The sequence below is a fragment of the Ixodes scapularis genome, unplaced genomic scaffold (assembly GCF_016920785.2).
Source record: "Ixodes scapularis isolate PalLabHiFi unplaced genomic scaffold, ASM1692078v2 PGA_scaffold4__175_contigs__length_147842914, whole genome shotgun sequence".
NCBI lineage: Eukaryota > Metazoa > Arthropoda > Arachnida > Ixodida > Ixodidae > Ixodes > Ixodes scapularis.
In genome coordinates this window covers 91623001-91642315 of record NW_024609879.1, presented here as the reverse complement: position 1 = coordinate 91642315, position 19315 = coordinate 91623001, and the positions used below count along the sequence as shown (strand labels likewise).

Below are 19315 nucleotides of genomic sequence, written 5' to 3'. Positions count from 1 at the left end.
AGCGCAGTAACCATTCGGCCACGCGTTTTTTTTTTTTTTATTTATTTGGTCGCTTTAGCTATTGGGAAGGAGGTCAGACACTGGCGCCCCAAGCGGTAAACTTCAGAACTACACGGATGGGGACAACGAATATAATGACTCAGCACTCGGCTGACACAACCGAACGCACCGTCAGCGTTCGGCTGGAGTTCGTGTTCTCCGGTGAGAGGGAGGGTGTCTCTTTTGTTACCACTCCAGCCTGCCTCAACAATGCAGCATGCACGGTGCCCAGCGGAGCACAAAAGCCCTCAAGCTAGCATCCTCTTACTACTGCTTTCCGGAGAGATCCGGCACTTCGTTTATTATGAATATTTTTACAATACACTGCCGTCCCCCGCGCTCTATTAAAGGAGATAACATGAACATTCCCACAAGGCCTGTGGGAATGTGCACAGGCCTTGTGTTGGGTAAACACCGAGGTGTGGGGGCAACAAACGGGTCAGAGCGCCTCGCCAATAGTGACATCGCTGAATGTCACGTCCTGCGGCGTACCTTAGACGCGTCTTCTAACTACTATCCACATTTCCTATATGGGAGTTCACCATAAACGAACTTGGGATACGGATATGAAAGAATGGATAACAACGAGAACCCACATAATGTAGGCAGTGGTCGCACCTTCTTTAAGTAGGTTGCGTTCAGAAAGGCATTCAAACCTTTGGGGACGCTTTGTTGGCGTTTTGAGAGGTCATCCAGCTCCTAGTTCGTTTCCTGTCCTGTTTTCTGCTTATCAGTGTTCGCTTACAGACACTGTTCGCGAGAGCAACAATGGCGCGTTCACACTGGAAGCGGATCCGCGTTCGCGAAGCGGATCCGCGCGTTCTCAACCGCAAAGCGGCTAGGATCGAGCGGTTAGAGCGCGTTTTTGCCAACCGCTTCGCGACCGATTTCTTCCAACCGCTTTCACGAACCGCAAAGCGGCAACCAATCACAACGCGACGCTGACGTGACGTCAGTGACTTTCGAAACAAGATGGCACCTGTCGCTGGTGAGGCGTCGAAGGCACTGTAGTCGTAGCGCTGTAGTCAGCTTTCGGCAAATCATCGGAGAAACTTGATGTTCACATCTGTCACTTGAATCCACCGCGAAAAGAATTGACTCGTAATTTTAGCGGGCTTCGCACCGGTGATTTGGTTCGGGTAAGAGTTTTTTTATTATTCCTGGTGCACAGCCCACGCTCGCTGCCTTGTTAATCTCTGCCTGTAGAACGTCGGTGCCCGCCCCTGATCGACCGAAATGTCAGCTTTTCTACCCTCTGGGATAGTCGCGTGAACTATTGAAAGCTTTCGACACCGTGCATGACCACCACGAAGGCCGATAGAGACGTCGTGAGCTTGATTGCGTAGCCAACGCACTACCGCGGAGGGGGCAGGGTACCTGCGCTAGCTCGACCTGTAACATCTACTACTAATGAAATAAATAAAGGGAACCTACTCAAGGACTAAAGTGTACGTACCAGACAATGCATAGGTAATCCATACGGCGTTTATTTGAGCTTAATGTCAAACAAACAGTAGACTCGATTGACGAGCGAGTGACGAAAGGAGAGTCCGCCACCAACGAAGCCGGGAACGGCTAGCACCGAACATATTCCCCCGCACTACGGTCCACCCTACCGCTCACAACTTCGAAAATGATAAGAGCGAACAACAACGAAAGGGGGGGGGGAACTGGCCTTCTATTCCGAAAACAAGGTCAGCTATCCATGCGGGAAAGGTCCACTTCGAAGAAAAGGTCGGGGGCATCCTGTTCTGAGTCAGCAAGGCGCGCCTAGAGCCACTAAATGAGCTGCGCTTAGAGTACCGGCACTCCGTTCCCCGACATTGTTGTGGGCGCCGCCATATTGGGGCTTGTGCAGAGCAGACGCAACTGCAGATCGTCATGATTCAAAAGTGCGACTTCCTCAGCATTCGATTCGGTGTTAGGAAGCTCATGTAATATTGCTTTTCTCTGTCGGGGACTGTTTAAACATTTGTGGAGGACGGAAAAGCGTTTCCTGTGATTTCAGATAAAGCTTCAGATAAGTGGCAACCATGATTTTAAGCCACAATATGGCCAAGTGTCGTTACTCTGAAGCGTAGCTTATTTAGTGGCACTAGGCGCGCCTATTCGCGACTCCAGCAAAACGGACGCCGCCAAGCGGGAAAACCGGGAACCAGCCGGTCCAGGTCGCTCCGCGCCCCTCCGCGTCTCTGGTGGCTTTCGCGGAGACGTGTTGTCGGCGCGGTGGCGAACAATGTAATTTGACGAAGGTCCGAATATTTCTTAAGTGATCATTAGAGTGATCATTAGTGTGGTGAAGCCTCAGTAGATTGTTTTTTTCTATTACGTGTTTGAAAGCCCGTTTACTCCACAGCACACGGTCGCGTGCTTTCGATTTCTTCGATGGGGAGGAATCACGGAAAAACTTTTTGATTTCTTGTCTGTCTCGAATCACATTCAAAGTGACGACTGCTTGGTAACTGATACTGGAGGGAACATCAATGTTGCAGTCAAGTAAATGGGAAGGTTCGATAGCTGCTTTTCTTGAGTTTGGTTGTGTTCGGTTGGCTTCAAGTTTGAGCCACCCACGCCGGTCGGTGCGTTGGCTATTCATCTTGGCTGCTTTTCGCCGAAAAAGCCTCTGGACCACACTGAAGGAGTTGGGCTGATTTCGCAATTACTTGATTCAGGAAAACTTGCTCGCTGCAAATGATGAATGAGGGAAATTATCTGTTTTCAAAAGGTGGGAGACAAGTCTCGCAACATTAGATGCTGTCACGGCATTTTGACCTATCACGCCTCCAATATTTATATTACGAGGACGTCGAAGCCAGCGGCTGTATACGTCTACATTGATTAGGTTGACCGGCCACAAAAAAATACTAATTTTCTCCGTTCAGAATTCGAAGCAAAGTTCAATGCAGAGAGGTTCTGCGTGGATCTTCAATGAAGACTCTCTTCAGTTTGTCTCCGTGCTGCCGGCTATAGAACCATTTGGCTAAGTTTAAGTAGTATGTCTCCGTCTGTCAAATATACTTTTATTCAGCAGCTCACCTAATAGCTAGTCACCTAAGCTCATATTTCAACCCGAAGGATATACTAATATCGCGTTAGTGGGACCCCCCCCCCCCCCCCCCCATAGTACGTAATATAATACATAACCCGCTCGTCAAAATGACTTCTCGATTGCTACTAAAACCTGAATTGAAATACAAGTATCAGCTGCTTAGTAGGGCGGCGGCGGGTTTACATGGTCCTTGGCTCAAGAAGCGGATGCTTAATTTTCGTGATTTTCCTGCAGCCTGTGTTGTTGGCCGAGCAGACGACTGGAGCTGTTTCGTAAACGCGGATACGCACAAAAGCTCGATTTCGCGGACAGATAAGTCGCATGGTCGAGGCACGCGAGTTAGCTGAAAAGTTGCTCTCTGTGGAACAATTCTATAGTCATCGCCGCTTTCCTTAGATGATCAAAACTGATTAGTATATTACCGTCTCTCCCGAGCCCATAGTTTCGGTTTTGAACGAAATCTCCGAAACGAAAGTTTGACACGAAAAAAACAAAAAAACACCGGCGAAACAAAACTATGCTTTGCAAGTTTATCTGCACCGGCTACACTTAACCGTCTCAGTTCAAATACCTATAAAATTGGGCATTAAACAAAAGAAAATCGGTTAAATTGAACGCGCCACCTGTTCAGGCGGCCCGGCCGAGCCGCCGCGACCTGGACTCAGCCGCCATGTTTGTTTGGTGGTAGCGCCCCCTATAGGTCGCTGGAGTCGCGAATAGCTGGGCTTTGCTTGTGGGCGAAGTCGAGGGAATCACAGGCGAGTTTGGCGGGTCCATGCTTCTTTTTTCGCTGCCTGAACTCGAGATGCGCGCGAATATCCCGGAAAAAATATTCCGAGTGCCAAAATAGCAAAACTTTGGGTTTGGATCTTGAATTAAAGTGGATTTTGGATTGTAAAACAGGGTTGCCAAACGCAAGTCTCAATAGATCACGTGATATCGCCGAGAAACCGCCAGCCGCCTCGGTGTGTCTGAACGGGGTCGCTCGCGAACCGCATCCGCGACCGCTTCGCAAACGCGGATCCGCTTCCAGTGTGAATGCGCCATAAGTGACGGACTCATGACAAAAAGAAATAAACGAAAGAAAACATTGACGCTTTGCGGTAGCAGAGTCAAAGATACAAAAAACAAAAATTGTTTTTGTGTGTCCACTTCGTTGTTTTTTTTTTTTTTTTTTTTTATTTTATTGACGCTTAAGTCTGCATTGTTGTTGTAGGTCGTTTCCCGGTCTGCGTTGCGCTCCGTTGTGGCAATCTTTACTTCGGTAAAACCACCCCTTTTCCTTAAAGGGCCCCTGAAAAGAAGAAAAAAGTTTTTCAACAACAGTCTGGTTGAGACACGCGTGTCGAAAAATGAATTTTACGCGAAAAGAAAAATTTTTTTAGAGCAATATTGACTGCGCCAGACGCAATTTAGTCGGCAGTCACCTCCTTTCCACTTTTCTCTCTCTCGGCATCTCGGGCGCGTGGAGGAGAGGTAGTCCCCGCTAAAGTCCCTCGATGTTTTTTCACTGCGTTTTACAAGTACCGTCATTCTTTGCCGCGCCGACATCTGTTTCTATTGGAGGAGAGCGATGTCACGTGATTTCCGGAATTCTTGCCACTTCCGTCCGCCATTTGCTTCCTAGCTGCTCGCTGCTCGGCTGCTCCGTGCTCCGTCCGCCCGCGTGTTTCGCGGTACTCGCCGACGACTTTAGCTCGACGTCCTGGTGTTTCTGGATTGTAATGAGGCAAGTCAAGTAGCAAGTGGTTGTGTTAGATGACGGGGTGCTGCGCTTTTGGGTGCAGCCAGAGTTCTGGTAGTGGCAAAAAGTTGTTCGCCGTCCCGCTTCGGAAAGCGGATCTGAAGAGGCAGAAGGCATGGCTCCACATGATTGGGAGGAAACACTTTGTCCCTACCAGAAGCAGCAAGCTTTGTGAGGTGAGCATTTCTGACCTAGTTACCTCTTCCACACATGTTCACATAGATACACGTGCAATGTTTTTCCTGACGCGCCTGACTGCCGAACTCGTTCTCAGCTGAAATGCGGCATCGGTGCTCTGCCGTTTTAGCCTGTTCTTGACTCGAAAACCCGGTTGTTCGCCGGCAAAGTTTTTCGCGTAATCTGAGTTTTTAAGGGACACGATATAAATGGATGAAGCCACCGATTAGCCGCTTCAGCTGTGAGTGTCTCGCAGTGAACCTCTAGGAAACACGAAAAGCTACTACCGAGGACAGTATGAGCCGAAAACGCCTTTCATGCTTCTTTGGCTTACCACCTGTTTTTGAGAGAGCTGTGGCCCGAACTAGGAATAGAAAGCGAAGTTGAGGAATAATGGAGCTTGTGGGAGTCGCAGAAAAAGGTTGGATCGGGTGTTCCAGCTCATACTGTCCGCGCGCGGGGATACATCGGGCGTACAATGCGCGGCACTGTTAGCGCGGACAGAGCATCAGTGTCTCTACGTACTTTACTTCCATGGAGTGTTGCTTTGCACCAAATTTTACCGCTTAGGTTAGCGTCCCAAATATGCCCTTCCCACCGCACTAGCGGTTTTGATGACGAATTTTTGATTCCGATCGAGAAAAAAGCGGCGATCACTCTTCTGTACTAACAGTGTGACGCTCTCTACCTCCAAACAAAGTCGAATTATTTAGTGTTCTCAGTGCACTGTCCCGTGAATTGCAAGTTAGCCCTGTTCATTCTCGACAGGACCATTTTACACCAGATCAGTTTGAACGTCGGATCTGGCAGAGCCATGGCATCAAAAAACTCAAACCGGACGCTGTCCCTACCAAGTTTAGCCATAGGCTGCCAAAGGCAGTTCGAAGACCACCACGAGAAAGGGAAGTGGGAAACATCCAAGGTAAGTCGACGCAGTCAGAGATGGTGAATTTGCAGTCACTTGGTTGCTAGATTTAGTATTAAAATGCTACCTATTTTAAGCAGGGGAGCCAATGCAGGAGGAAGACAGCATCCAGACGCTTCCATCCCTGGATTCAACTGCTGCTCTCACAGGTGTTGTACTTCCTCCTTCACAGATTATTGAGAATATGCTTGTCCAAGGTGATGAATTAAAGCAAGTAGCATTGAACTGCATACTGACAAAGTTTACAATTTCAGCACAAGCCTTGCCCACGCAGACAGCAGCCCAATCCAGCAAAGCGCAAAACTGCGACCAGGAGTCTGTGCCTCAGGCGGGCCCTCCAGTTCGTGAGTCACATGCAATTCCAGCATTTAGTAGCCGGGCACATGCAGCGACATGCAGTCACAATCATCCTTAACTCGAGCGTGTGCCAGGCATACCCTGGGCTAATTCTTCCGTTCCTTCTTTTTCGGCCTGTATTTGCTTATCTCAAATGTGGTATGTGCTTTCTTGGGCATTCCTGCAGCAATTGACTATCCTGCCATGCGTATATGTGTAGTGTGTGCCCAGGACATCATAAAAAAGTATTGGAATTTATGTCGGCATGCTCTTCTGTGCTTTGGGTAAGTGTTGATTTGCACCATACATGCGTCCCTGCCAGGGGCGGATGCAGGAATTTCCTGAGGGGGGGTGAGGTGTTGGTCAGCGTACCATATGTTTAGGAACCCCCTCCCCCTCGTTTCACGTCCTAAATTTTACACATGCAAAAATCAAGAGGGGGGTCAGAACATCCGCCCCCCCCCCCCCCTCTAAATCCGCCCCTGGTCCCTGCTGTAATGAACAGCGTGAGTGGAATTTATCTGCGTGCTGATGGAATTCGGGGCTTCAGCACGAGCCTTGCCCATACTCACAGCCGCCCACTTCAGCGAGATGCAAAGCTGCGACTGGGAGCTTGTGCCCCAGACACAAATGCTGCATGACATTGTTAGTGCGAGTACAACTGCGACACTCTTTCATTTTACTTTGCATTAGTAAATGCTGGCACCAAATAATAGGGTGCAACTTTGTGCCCCATATGAACATTTTTCATCCCTTCTTTGCATTAACAGTGTCGCACTATGTTAGGTCAGAACCATCCTTAACACCAGTGGGGTGGGGCATACGGAATTCATGCTATAGACCGATCTCACCACCCAGTTCGACTACGCGCCACCGCTGTCGCAATGCATTGAGGGAACTTCAGTCTTTCTGCACGTGCCCGAAACACTGGAACTCTACGCGTGAGACAGCACAAGCCGTTTAGGGCACCACCGTCTACCTATTGTGAACTAAAGTTATGGCGGCTTCATGCATGCGCCGACTGTTGGTGAGGTGGGTCTGTTGGTGGCAGGACGACAATTTCTTTTTGTCTCTATTGGTCCCTCTCAAAACAAATGCATTCCTGTGACCATTGAATACTCTGCCATTCAAATGTCTGCTGCATGCACCATATTCTGGGGTTCCATTTTGTACCTACAAAATTTACAGGTTCACTGCAAGTCTCGGCACCAAAATCGAACATGGCAGGCTCCATCCTAATAAGAACCATTGGTCAGCGCTCCCTGCTTAAACAAAGTAAGTCAATGCCAAAGAGTGCAATATTGCTTTTGCATGAAATTGCACACAGAACATATAAGAGCTTAATGCCCATTCTCGAATAATGCTGCAGGGAGCAGCTCCCTCCACAATTATGAGCATTCCTTATAAAAGTACCAATGACAGCCCTGTGTAGAAGTGAACGACAGGACTGATGATGGCTGTGCTCTTTGCTCGCTACTCAGGTGCAGTTCCCTCATCCCTGGCAGCAGGCTCCTCCGTCCAGCCATGTACACCGCAGGGGACGACTGCCTCGAAGGGTAAAACATTTCCCTGAACGAATGACAGTCGTGTGTAGAAGTGAACGACAGGACTGACGCTGGCTGTGCTCTTTGCTCGCTACTCAGGAGCAGTTCCCTCATTCCTGGCAGCAGGCTCCTTCTTCCAGCCAGGTACACCGCAGTGGACGACTGCCTCGAAGGGTAAGACTTCTCCCTGAACGAATGACAGTCGTGTGTAGAAGTGAACGACAGGACTGATGCTGGCTGTGCTCTTTGCTCGCTACTCAGGTGCAGTTCCCTCATCCCTGGCAGCAGGCTCCTCCGTCCAGCCATGTACACCGCAGGGGACGACTGCCTCGAAGGGTAAGACATTTCCCTGAACGAATGACAGTCGTGTGTAGAAGTGAACGACAGGACTGACGCTGGCTGTGCTCTTTGCTCGCTACTCAGGAGCAGTTCCCTCATTCCTGGCAGCAGGCTCCTTCTTCCAGCCAGGTACACCGCAGGGGACGACTGCCTCGAAGGGTAAGACTTCTCCCTGAACGAATGACAGTCGTGTGTAGAAGTGAACGACAGGACTGATGCTGGCTGTGCTCTTTGCTCGCTACTCAGGTGCGGTTCCCTCATTCCTGGCAGCAGGCTCCTTCTTCCAGCCAGGTACACCGCAGGGGACGACTGCCTCGAAGGGTAAGACATTTCCCTGAACGAATGACAGTCGTGTGTAGAAGTGAACGACAGGACTGACGCTGGCTGTGCTCTTTGCTCGCTACTCAGGAGCAGTTCCCTCATTCCTGGCAGCAGGCTCCTTCTTCCAGCCAGGTACACCGCAGGGGACGACTGCCTCGAAGGGTAAGACTTCTCCCTGAACGAATGACAGTCGTGTGTAGAAGTGAACGACAGGACTGATGCTGGCTGTGCTCTTTGCTCGCTACTCAGGTGCAGTTCCCTCATCCCTGGCAGCAGGCTCCTCCGTCCAGCCATGTACACCGCAGGGGACGACTGCCTCGAAGGGTAAGACATTTCCCTGAACGAATGACAGTCGTGTGTAGAAGTGAACGACAGGACTGACGCTGGCTGTGCTCTTTGCTCGCTACTCAGGAGCAGTTCCCTCATTCCTGGCAGCAGGCTCCTTCTTCCAGCCAGGTACACCGCAGGGGACGACTGCCTCGAAGGGTAAGACTTCTCCCTGAACGAATGACAGTCGTGTGTAGAAGTGAACGACAGGACTGATGCTGGCTGTGCTCTTTGCTCGCTACTCAGGTGCGGTTCCCTCATTCCTGGCAGCAGGCTCCTCCGCCCAGCCATGTACACCGCAGGGGACGACTGCCTCAAAGGGTGAGGCATTTCCCTGATTGAATGACAGTCATGTGTAGAAGTGAACGGCAGGACTGATGCTGGCTGTGCTCTTTGCTCACTACTCAGGTGCGGTTCCCTCATCCCTGACAGCAGGCTCCTCCGTCCAGCCATGTACACCGCAGGGGACGACTGCCTCGAAGGGTAAGACGTCTCCCTGAACGAATGACAGTCGTGTGTAGAAGTGAACGACAGGACTGATGCTGGCTGTGCTCTTTGCTCGCTACTCAGGTGCGGTTCCCTCATTCCTGGCAGCAGGCTCCTCCGTCCAGCCATGTACACCGCAGGGGACGACTGCCTCAAAGGGTGAGGCATTTCCCTGATTGAATGACGGTCATGTGTAGAAGTGAACTGCAGGACTGATGCTGGCTGTGCTCTTTGCTCGCTACTCAGGTGCGGTTCCCTCATCCCTGACAGCAGGCTCCTCCGTCCAGCCATGTGCACCGCAGGGGACGACTGCCTCAAAGGGTGAGGCATTCCCCTGATTGAATGACAGTCATGTGTAGAAGTGAACGGCAGGACTGATGCTGGCTGTGCTCTTTGCTCACTACTCAGGTGCGGTTCCCTCATCCCTGGCAGCAGGCTCCTTCTTCCAGCCAGGTACACCGCAGGGGACAGCTCCTTGGACAGGTCAGACGTTTCTTCTATAAGGCAATTTCACAAAACAAATTTTGACTACCAGTAAGTCGTGTTCCACCATGTTGATGAACAGTGTCTCACATTTTCCCCAGTAGTGTTCAGCAGACGCTTAGTTATTGTAAATTATGTGTCGGTGAGTGACGAATGACAGTCGTGTGTAGAGGTGAAGTTGTTGCGTCCTCTTAAGAAGCAGCTCCCATACTGCGGTGTGAGTTCACTGCTGCTCAGAGCTCAGACTTACCTGCGAGCGCGGTGTTTTCGTCCATTTTTCCAGTTCACAGACTGCTGCGGATTATAGTAAACGGCGGAAACCGCGCTAAGCATCCACCTTATCCTACAAAGACCAACAGTGCTCCTCGACGTCACGTCCGAATGTTTGTTTCGGTTTAGGAAGTTTGTTTCAACACCACCTTTGGGCATATAAAGATTGTTCATTCAGGCAGAGAAATAAGAGCCAAAAACACCTCCTTCTGAAAATATTTGAAATTGCCTTCATGGTCCCTTTAATGCATAAAAATTGAGTACTAGCCAATACTCTTTTATGTTCTTAACTAGTCTGGCAGGCGAAGTTGATCACAATGCAAAAGAACTCGAGCGATCTGGGAAGTGCTGCCTCTGCTCATAGTAAGATATACGAGGAAAGTTTATTTATTTATTTACAATTACCCTCAGCGCCCCGAGGGGCATTACAGAGGGGAGTGGTTGGTTAGTACAATTCTAAATTTAGCATTAACGGTGATGGTGACAATGTCATTGGGAAGGCCATTCCAGTCTTCAATAGCTTCTGGTAGGAGGGAATGTTGACGTTCTGTTGAAATGGTCTTGGGGCGGGGAATCGTGCATGAATGATCATGTCTTGCAGAGATGTAGGTGGGCTGGCTGAGGACAGACTGTCATAATGGTTACCGATAGTAAATTTTATGAAGAGGGCAAAGACGGGAAATTCTGCGATGAACGGAAAGATCGGGGAGAGTTAATTGAGATTTCATCACAGTAATATGGCATCTGGCAAGACTTCGAGCTGGAAGTATGTCAGATGGAACCATCCTGTAGGGCAGTTTTATGCAACTTACTTCCGGCTCAAAATCTTGCTGGACACCATGTTGATGAACTGATGCCGTATGTCTCTCTACATGTAGTGGCAGTGTTTTCCAGCTAGGCAGAGTTCTTTTGCATCGGCCAGAGAAAATTTTTAATGCAATATTTATGGAACAAGACGCAATTTAGGTGGACGTCATGGGCCACTCCAAGCTACCCACAGGTCAATGGCCCTGCCCATTCTTTCTGGATTTGGCTTGGCTGGTTGGCCAAAATCAAGCTCAATGTCCCCCTGTTGCGATGTCTGGTGCATCTAGTCTGTAGTGTGTCAACATCTGCTAGTGGGGCGAGCAGACGTGCGGCAGCATCTGAAAGTGTACAGCATAGATGCAGTTGGCGGTCGAGCTGTTGGCGGCCAAAATGTCCTAATAGGTACTGCCGGAGTGGTTCCGAAAGATACAAATCAGATTAAGCTTGGGTTTTGTGTGGCTGAAATACGTTACTGGTCGTACTTATTTAGTTTTGTCATTGACACAGTCTTTTGCCATGCTTGAGCGTTTTACCAACACATTAAACAATGCCAATAACTAAGCGTCTGTGTGTAAACAAATGGCAAAAGTGGCAGGTGCTGTGCACCAACATGGCAGAACTCAGTGGAAAGAAAAAAGTGTTTTGTGAAATCATTTAATAAAACAATGAATATCAGTTATGTTGAGAAGAAAAAGACAGGAATAACATTGGGCCTTGTTTTTTTTTTTCTTTTTAGGTTTACAACAAGCCTCGCCTCCTGTCATAAGCGGTGTGGGGGGCCTGGTACAAAGGAGGATGATGGACCAAGTTTCTGGCCTAAAAAGAAAGCTTTGTGCTTTACAAAAGCGAATCCGGTCCTTGGAAGCTGAAAATACCAACCTGAGAAATGGTATGTACAATCAGGTACTCACATAAAGAGGAAGAATTAGTAAATGTTAACTAGAGGTTCAGATAATGATGCTGTCTTGTTATGTGCACAGCAGCCATTTAACAATAAATATTTTCAGGTCTGAAGAGCTACCTGAATACAGACCAGTTATTGCGGCTCACGAGAAAAACGGTACGAGGGTCTGCCTGGAGTGAAGGGACCGTTGTCAAGGGCCTGAAAGTGCGGCTGTCGTGTGGCTCCGAGAGCTACAACGTGGTGCGGGAGCTTGTCGCTCCTCTTCCATCTGAGCGCACCCTGCAGAGAAGGCTCCAACAGCACAAGTTTCCTCCAGGCATCTTAATAGAAATGATGAAGCCCCTTGAAGTGAAGGTATGTAATCAAGGTGGACATGTGATCCTGCAGTTCTATAATGTAAATAGATTATTCTGACTCACAGAAACGAAAGCCGGCATATGTTTTTTTATCCTGGCATTGAGTGACTGATTACATGTACCACTATCACACCAACGCTTCACTGTCATTCATGAAGTATGATTTAAAAAGTGGGTATCAGCTGGCGTGAAATTTACCCCAAGCAATCGAGCATTATACAAAGACTCCACTATACTTCACTCTTTTCTCAGCTGTAGCTAAATGTTCAGTCAGTAAAAAGCCTACGACAAACATATTGAAGAGGACTGACTGTTTGGACTAATTTGTTGAAAATTTCATAAAACTTGTGCTTGCGCAGTAAAGACGAGGACGAAGGGAGGACAGGCCTGGTTTGTGTCCTGTCCTGCCTTCGTTGTCGTCGTTGCTGTGCATGCCCAAGTTTTATAATATTGAAAAGATCTAAGAGTTCAAGCTTTAGAAATAAAATTAATAATGATTAGTGAATTTCTGCTAAATGCATATGTAACAGCTAAATAGAAAAATATACACTGCAAAGGGGCACTTCCTTTTTCAATTCATTTAATAAAACAACGTAATTCTGTCTTCTTGTTTAAAGGTTGGTCTGATGTCTCCAGCAGAGCGGCACGCTGTTCTCATGATGGATGAAATCCAGCTGAACGAGGGACTGGACTATGATGCCACCACTGGGACAGTCATCGGAAGGCCCACGATCGGTTTATCCTCGGGCAAGCTTCCGGATTCTTGTCTGGCCACACATGGCTTTGTCTTCATGCTGGGTGGCATGTCCACAAGATGGAAGCAAACAGTGGCTTATGAGTTCACAGAAAACTCATTCAGCGCTGCAACTGTGAAGACAACTATCGACACACTCATAAGGAGATGCGAGCAGATTGGCATCAAGGTTCATGCCTTGGTGACAGACATGGGCGGAGGAAACCAGGCGCTCTGGCGAGCATATGGGATATTGGTTGGGAAGCATTCAAAAGAAACGTGCTATGCCAACCATCCGTGCGATCCAGCAAGGCGCCTCTACTTCGTGGCAGATGTGCCGCATTTGCTTAAGAACTTGAGGAACCACCTTACTCGAGGACAAGACATCTACCTGCCAGACGAGGTTGTAAAGAAGAATGCCCTCCCAACTGACACAGTTTCCATAAAGCAAGTGGAGCAGCTTTTGGAGTTGGATGAACAAAGTGACATGCGTGTAGCTCCACGCCTGAAGAAGGCCTGCATCAGTCCTGGGCACTACGCAAAAATGAAAGTCGGCCCTGCTTACACACTCTTTCATCATGACACTGCAGCTGGGCTGCGGTATCTTGTCAAGCTGGGGCGGCTGGATGAAGAGGCTCTCACCACTGCCTGGTTCTTCGAGCAAGTGCAGAGGTGGTTCGAGCTGATGTCGTCACGAACCAAGGTGGTGGCATTCTCTCACAAAGCACAAGCTGGCCTCGACTTCCTGAAGGACTTCATCACACTGTTCCAGGACCTGGCAATTGGCAGCAGGGTGAGGGTGTGGAAACCCATCCAAACAGGAGTGATCCTCTCCACCACAAGCGCAATGGAGCTCCAGACCATGATGGTAGGAGATCATCACTTCGAGTACCTCCTGTTTTCCCGCCTAAGCCAAGACGCGCTGGAGAACTTGTTTTCAACAATCCGACTGAAAAATCCTGTGCCAAGGCCCAAAGAGTTCAAGTCGGCTTTGAGAACTGTAACGCTGGCTCAGTTCTTGCGGCCAAGTAGCCATGGCAGCTACACCAAGGCTGATGGAGAGCTCCTGGTTGGGCTTGAGAACAGTGCACCAGAAGACCCGGATCCACCGCCACTCCAGCCAGGGCTCTTGGACCTGGACACAGCTGAACAAGACTCGTTTGAGTACCTCTGTGGGTATGCCGTGCAGCAGGTGAAGAAGAATCTCAAGACGTGCAACAACTGCAGTGCAGCCATCTGTGCCGAGCGGCCAATGCAGGATGCCAACGACCTTGTAAGGTTGAAGTCATACACTTCAAACAGAATTGCACTCGTTGTGCCCTCAAAGGCAACACTGTCCCTCCTGGAGGCCGCAGAACGGTACTACAGGAGAAATGAGAAACTCGTCATCGACAACAGCCTCAGCATTCACAACTTAAGGAGCTCCATCTTAGATGCTACAGGACCATGTGAAATACCAGTGTGCCATGATGTGCCCATGAAGCTTCTGCGATGCTTTCTAAGTACAAGGTTGCATATGACACTGAGGAAGCTTAATCAGCAAATACGGGACAAAAAACAAAATGCCAAGTGCGGCAGCCGCAGTGTGGGGATGCGCCACGCTGTTGTGAACATTTGAAATTGGATGTGTTTGTCCATGAAGTGCTAAATATGTCTAGTGCATCCAAGTAATTCCTTGCAGATAAGCTCATCTAGGCATTAACTGAGCTCCTTGTTCTGGCCTAGCGGGCTGCGTTTCAAGCTGAGCCATCATTTCTTCCACCTCATCGTCCAGCCATTCTTTGGCAGTCTTCTAAGATACCCTTGCAGGTTCGCTTTAAGACTACCGACTGCATGTATGCCATTAGTCTGTCGGTGACTTCCAGCTGTTTCATGTAACCCTTGAAATGTCTTGTCACTAGTCTATCCCAGGTCATCACCACCGGTACTGTAATTACTTTGCACCCGGGGTACATTGCCATGACCTCATTTTTCAGTAGATTGTATTTCTGTGATTTTCGCAACTCGGAATGTTCTTGTTGGTGATGCCAACCTCAATCAGTGTGATTTCTTAAGTTCTCCAATCATGTATCATCAGTTCTAGCTTGTTGTATTCAAGGGGCAGTTCCGTCTCGATCTTTACGTTTGATTTGATCTTTACCCTGTCATTTTATATTACCTTTTTAACTTTGTAATTCTTCAGCTTCCTACTTCGGTTCAATCCATACTTGGTGTAAAGAAAGTGAATGCATCTGACGGGGACTTCATTATGGCATTTCTTGTATAGTACAGGTCCAGCGTTCCGCCACAATGTCGCCAGGTGTTCCACCGACCTTGAGCCCTTTACAGGTGATGATCCTGTAATTTGGTGAGCATCTCCTCCTGCTGTGGCGACATGTTGCCCTTCATCAGCCACATCGATGACATTCTTCGGTCGTAAATACTGGGCACCATACTGCTGTTGTCGTCGTTGTTACCGTCGGCTTGGGCATCTTCGTTGGTACTGTCTCCACTATTGAGAAGAATGCCGTGCATCACCTTCTCCTTTATTCACCTCATTCGACTATCTTCCTGTTTTGTTTTTTCGGATGTTTTTCTCAGTCAGGTTGGTCTCTTCAAGTTGATACTTTTCCTTCAGGTACTCGCATATTCGCCTGAGCTCGGTTTTTCCCTCTTTCTCCTGTTCCATCAGCGGTCTTGTCTTCGAGTTTTTTTGGGGGAGATTTTAACATTTTCAAGAGCATTAGCTCATCTTTCTCCTCAATGCAACCAAGTCCTCTTCAGGTTGGTCGTGCTTCAGGTATAGCCGGTCCATCCTCGCTGCATTCGTTGTCGCCTTGTACTCGCTCAGGATCTTCCTCACCTCCTTGTCAATCGTTTCGTATTTTTTCGGCTTGAAGGGCATGGGACCTATATAGTAATTGAGTGTCGAGAGGGCAAATTCGTTGATTCCTCTAATTAGATTGGCAGCTTTTAGCTTTGTCTTGCAATGCATTCTCGTTCTTTTGTTGGCCTTGTTGGTAACGATGACCTTGTTCACATCTTTCACCACATTTCGAGAATTTTCCAAGATGCCCAGATACTTGTAACCTCTGTGATCGTCCACCATCTCTTCGAAGACTCCACTGTTCCCGACATTACTCCTTGACTTCTGCTGATTCACCCTTAGTCCCATCTGACAGAGCATATTTTTGGTTAGGCCGCACAGCCTGGTCAGCGTCTCTTCTGTGTTGGTCATGAAAATCAATTGGTTGCATTTGATGTTGCCCATCTGCAATTGTTCGCAGTTGTCGGCGGCTCAAGGGTTCCAATGCGAGGACGAACAGCAACGGCGAGAGACTATCTCCCTGGAGGAGTCCTTTGTTGATCCTAATTTGGCCAATCTCGCTCTGACGACAAACCAGGCTGGTGCGTTGGAAGGCCGGCGTTTGCTTGACGAACTTGATGATGTTCTCCGGCATGCTTAACTTCATCAGTATGGCTACCAGGTAATAGTGTTGCACACTATCATACGCATTCTGGATATCAATCCAGGACGTAAACAGCTCGTTGTTGTGCTTTTGGTTGAGCACTTTGTTGAGGAGGGCTTGCTATTTGGTACCTTGGCAGCCTCTTCGAGTACCCATCTGGTTGGCTGATATCACCGCTTTCACCTCGCACAGGTCCGTCACCAGGGCTGTGACAACATTGCTGAGCAGCTTTTAGGTTTTCGGGAGACAAATTATGGGATGTAGCTTTTTTCCCTGGCTTGCTCGTTTCGTCTTCGCAATAAGGTATGTCATGCCCATGTACAGCCGCTCGTCGATCCGTGTGGGGTCATCAACTGCTTTGACTAGCGGTGAGACAAAAGTGGAGTGCAGTCACCTTTTTAATGAAAGAGCTGAATATGGCTGTCGGGCCCTGGTGTCTTCCATATGGTCAGGAACTTGATCTTCTCCTTGATGACCCTCTTGACTCTTTCCTCCTCAGCTTCAATCTGCAGCTCCCCTGGGTCCAATAGGTCAATCAATTCCTGGTGCTCCCCTTCTTCGTCATCGGTTTCTCAGATTCCTCGCCAGAAAGTAATCACCTGATCAACATCAATGTTCTCGTCAGACCATTGATGTTGATCAATGATCTGATGAGATCAATGGTCATCAAGTTCCTGACCATATGGAAGACACCAGGGCCCGACGGCCATATTCAGCTCTTTCATTAAAAAGGTGACTGCACTCCACTTTTGTCTCACCGCTAGTCAAAGCAGTTGATGACCCCGCAGGGATCGACGAGCGGCTGTACGTGGGCATGACATACCTTATTGCGTAGACAAAACGAGCAAGCCAGGGAAAAAAGCTACATCCCATAATTCGTCTATCCCCTTCTGGTCTTCGTCAAGTTTCCGGTAGAAGGCAGACCGATTGAGCTCGAACAGCTTGTTCGTTTTCCGATACTCAATCCGGTTTGCCGCAGTGACCGGATTTTTGTGAAAGACTGCCCTTTTCTCTTCGATCTGGTCCTCAAGCTTCTTCAATTGTTCCTTCTTGTTGGAGTGATACTGATTAGCTTTGCAAATTCGTTTTAATGCTCTCGAGGGAGCCTTGTTCTGTTTGACTGGTGACAATTTGCAGCTGTTGACTAAGCTCCTTTATCTTTATTTTAATGGCCTCCTTCCAGTTCATTTTTTTTGTCACCTCATATGTCAGCTGGCAAGCACAGATCAAATCATTCAGCTCTGCTAGAATATTCACCTTCTTTTCCAGCTCGATCCCGATGACCTGATAGTTTACTTCCTGACTGTATACCTTTCTTGTTCTCTTTCGGTCAGTTTGGTGATTAAGGGCCAGCTCAATGTTACTGGCCAGCAGATTCTTTATATTGGTGTACAGTTGGCTGTTTGTTATGGTCGCTGGCAACGGCCATTCTCTTTCTTCGGCCACCAGACCACTGCCCGATTGAGTAGGCTGTTGTTGATTTTTGCACTGGGTATGCTTGTTTTTTATCGTTGTCGACGTTACATTCTGGTTATGCTTCCGATTATACTTGCTTGTTATTTTTGGCCACCAAGCATTGGGCATCCATCCATGTGTTCCTTTACTTCGCTCGATCACCAGGGCCAACCATCTTTCTGGTGTTGTCGTCTCCCTGTCGGCTCGCCTCACAATCGCCGCAAAAGCCACTTCTCTGTCACTGAAAATTCTCATCATCATCGCCATTCAGGTCGGTTGGTGGTCATCGCCGGTTGGGTTGGCGCTTTTGTTATCATCGGCAATGGCTGCTGGGGTTTGTGCTGAATGCGTCAGTGGCCGTTGCACTCGCGAGATGTCTTTGATTTCGGAGGAGTTTTCAATTCCAACGCTCTGAGAATTTTTATTTAGCGTTTCCATCCCTGTTTGGCAGTGACACCGTCGTTGGTTTTGCGATAAACACCAGAAAACCAGTATCTCGGCACTCACAAAATTGGAAACACAACCACCATGGACATCTTTATCTTTTTGAAGTGCTAATAGGAGAAAGGGAAGACACACTTATATCAATAGAAAGACAAGGACTCGATTGAATGCAAGAAAAGCATTCATGGCGTCTTCTCTACTGTAAGAGTGCTGGTAGAGTGGGCTGGAGGGGTATGGTGCTCATTTTCTGCTTCGGCATTGTAGGCTGGAAGGGATGCTGTGGGTACTCTCCTTCACACTTCCATCCTGGATCACTAAAATGGAGCGAAGTAGGCAATGAGCACACCTCCCCCTCTAGCTCACCCTAGTAGCTGTTTCTTTTTGTGTTATCCTTTATTTTAAGCATATTCTCCTAATCTCCTGTGGGATGACCTGTTTGACTGCAACATTGATTACTTCCTAAAAAAATCTTGAATAAAAAAAATTAAAAAAAATCTGTGTTGTCTTATTCAAGACACTTTCTTCATATCTTCACTACCATGAATATACAAACTGCATACATATAACATGTGGCAGTTCAATTAAATTGCAACAAAGTTAGGCTCTTCCCATATTTACTATTTATGTGCTTTGCATTTGCGTGAACCCAATTACATTAATTATATTTTACTGCACTGCTTATGAGTTTCAACACTTGTCTTCTGAGATGTATATATATTCGCACGACAAGAGCTGAAATAAACAAAAATGTCTGCACAATGCATGTGCTTCGTGTTGTGTTGTCCTTCCTTCCCCCAGTCTCGGGGGTTTTGTCTAAAAAAAAATATCTACGTGGATATTGCAGTGGAAGCTAGGCAGAAAAAAGTAGACAGACATTGAACACGTTTATAACGAATTCCTTGAACGCGATCTAATGAAATTGGTCTTGGATTCACCGTTTAATGCGGCAAAATAATAAAAGTTGTACGCAACATTTCTTCACTGCACGCTGAAGGTATGCTATCCAGCAATCAAAAACTGCGAAAGTCGCCAGCTAGAATCCTTCACAGAGTTATTTGAGACTAAACACGGCTCGTGCGATGGTGTAACTTCACCCGAAATATTGTTTGGGACTGGTGAGTTAAGTG

The 19315-nt window shown here is 48.1% G+C and overlaps 1 protein-coding gene across 1 annotated transcript; it reads left to right on the top strand.

The window, feature by feature from the left end:
- The first annotated feature begins 4717 nt into the window (after positions 1 to 4717).
- On the top strand, positions 4718 to 9790 carry LOC115327145 (peroxynitrite isomerase THAP4-like). Its single transcript, XM_042293631.1, has 14 exons — positions 4718 to 5008; positions 5778 to 5931; positions 6015 to 6083; positions 6189 to 6278; positions 7459 to 7545; positions 7752 to 7826; positions 8400 to 8474; positions 8724 to 8798; positions 8886 to 8960; positions 9048 to 9122; positions 9210 to 9284; positions 9372 to 9446; positions 9534 to 9608; positions 9696 to 9790. Exons 1-14 carry the CDS (start codon positions 4847 to 4849, stop codon positions 9788 to 9790), a joined length of 1257 nt encoding a protein of 418 aa, XP_042149565.1. The 5' UTR covers positions 4718 to 4846.
- Positions 9791 to 19315: the final 9525 nt, after the last annotated feature.

Coding starts and splice junctions, on each gene's coding strand:
- LOC115327145 (XM_042293631.1), top strand. CDS start 4,847: ATGACGGGGTGCTGCGCTTTTGGGTGCAGCCAGAGTTCTGGTAGTGGC. Junction 9,285..9,371: donor GGGGACGACTGCCTCGAAGG/GTAAGACGTCTC, acceptor CTCGCTACTCAG/GTGCGGTTCCCTCATTCCTG. Junction 9,447..9,533: donor GGGGACGACTGCCTCAAAGG/GTGAGGCATTTC, acceptor CTCGCTACTCAG/GTGCGGTTCCCTCATCCCTG.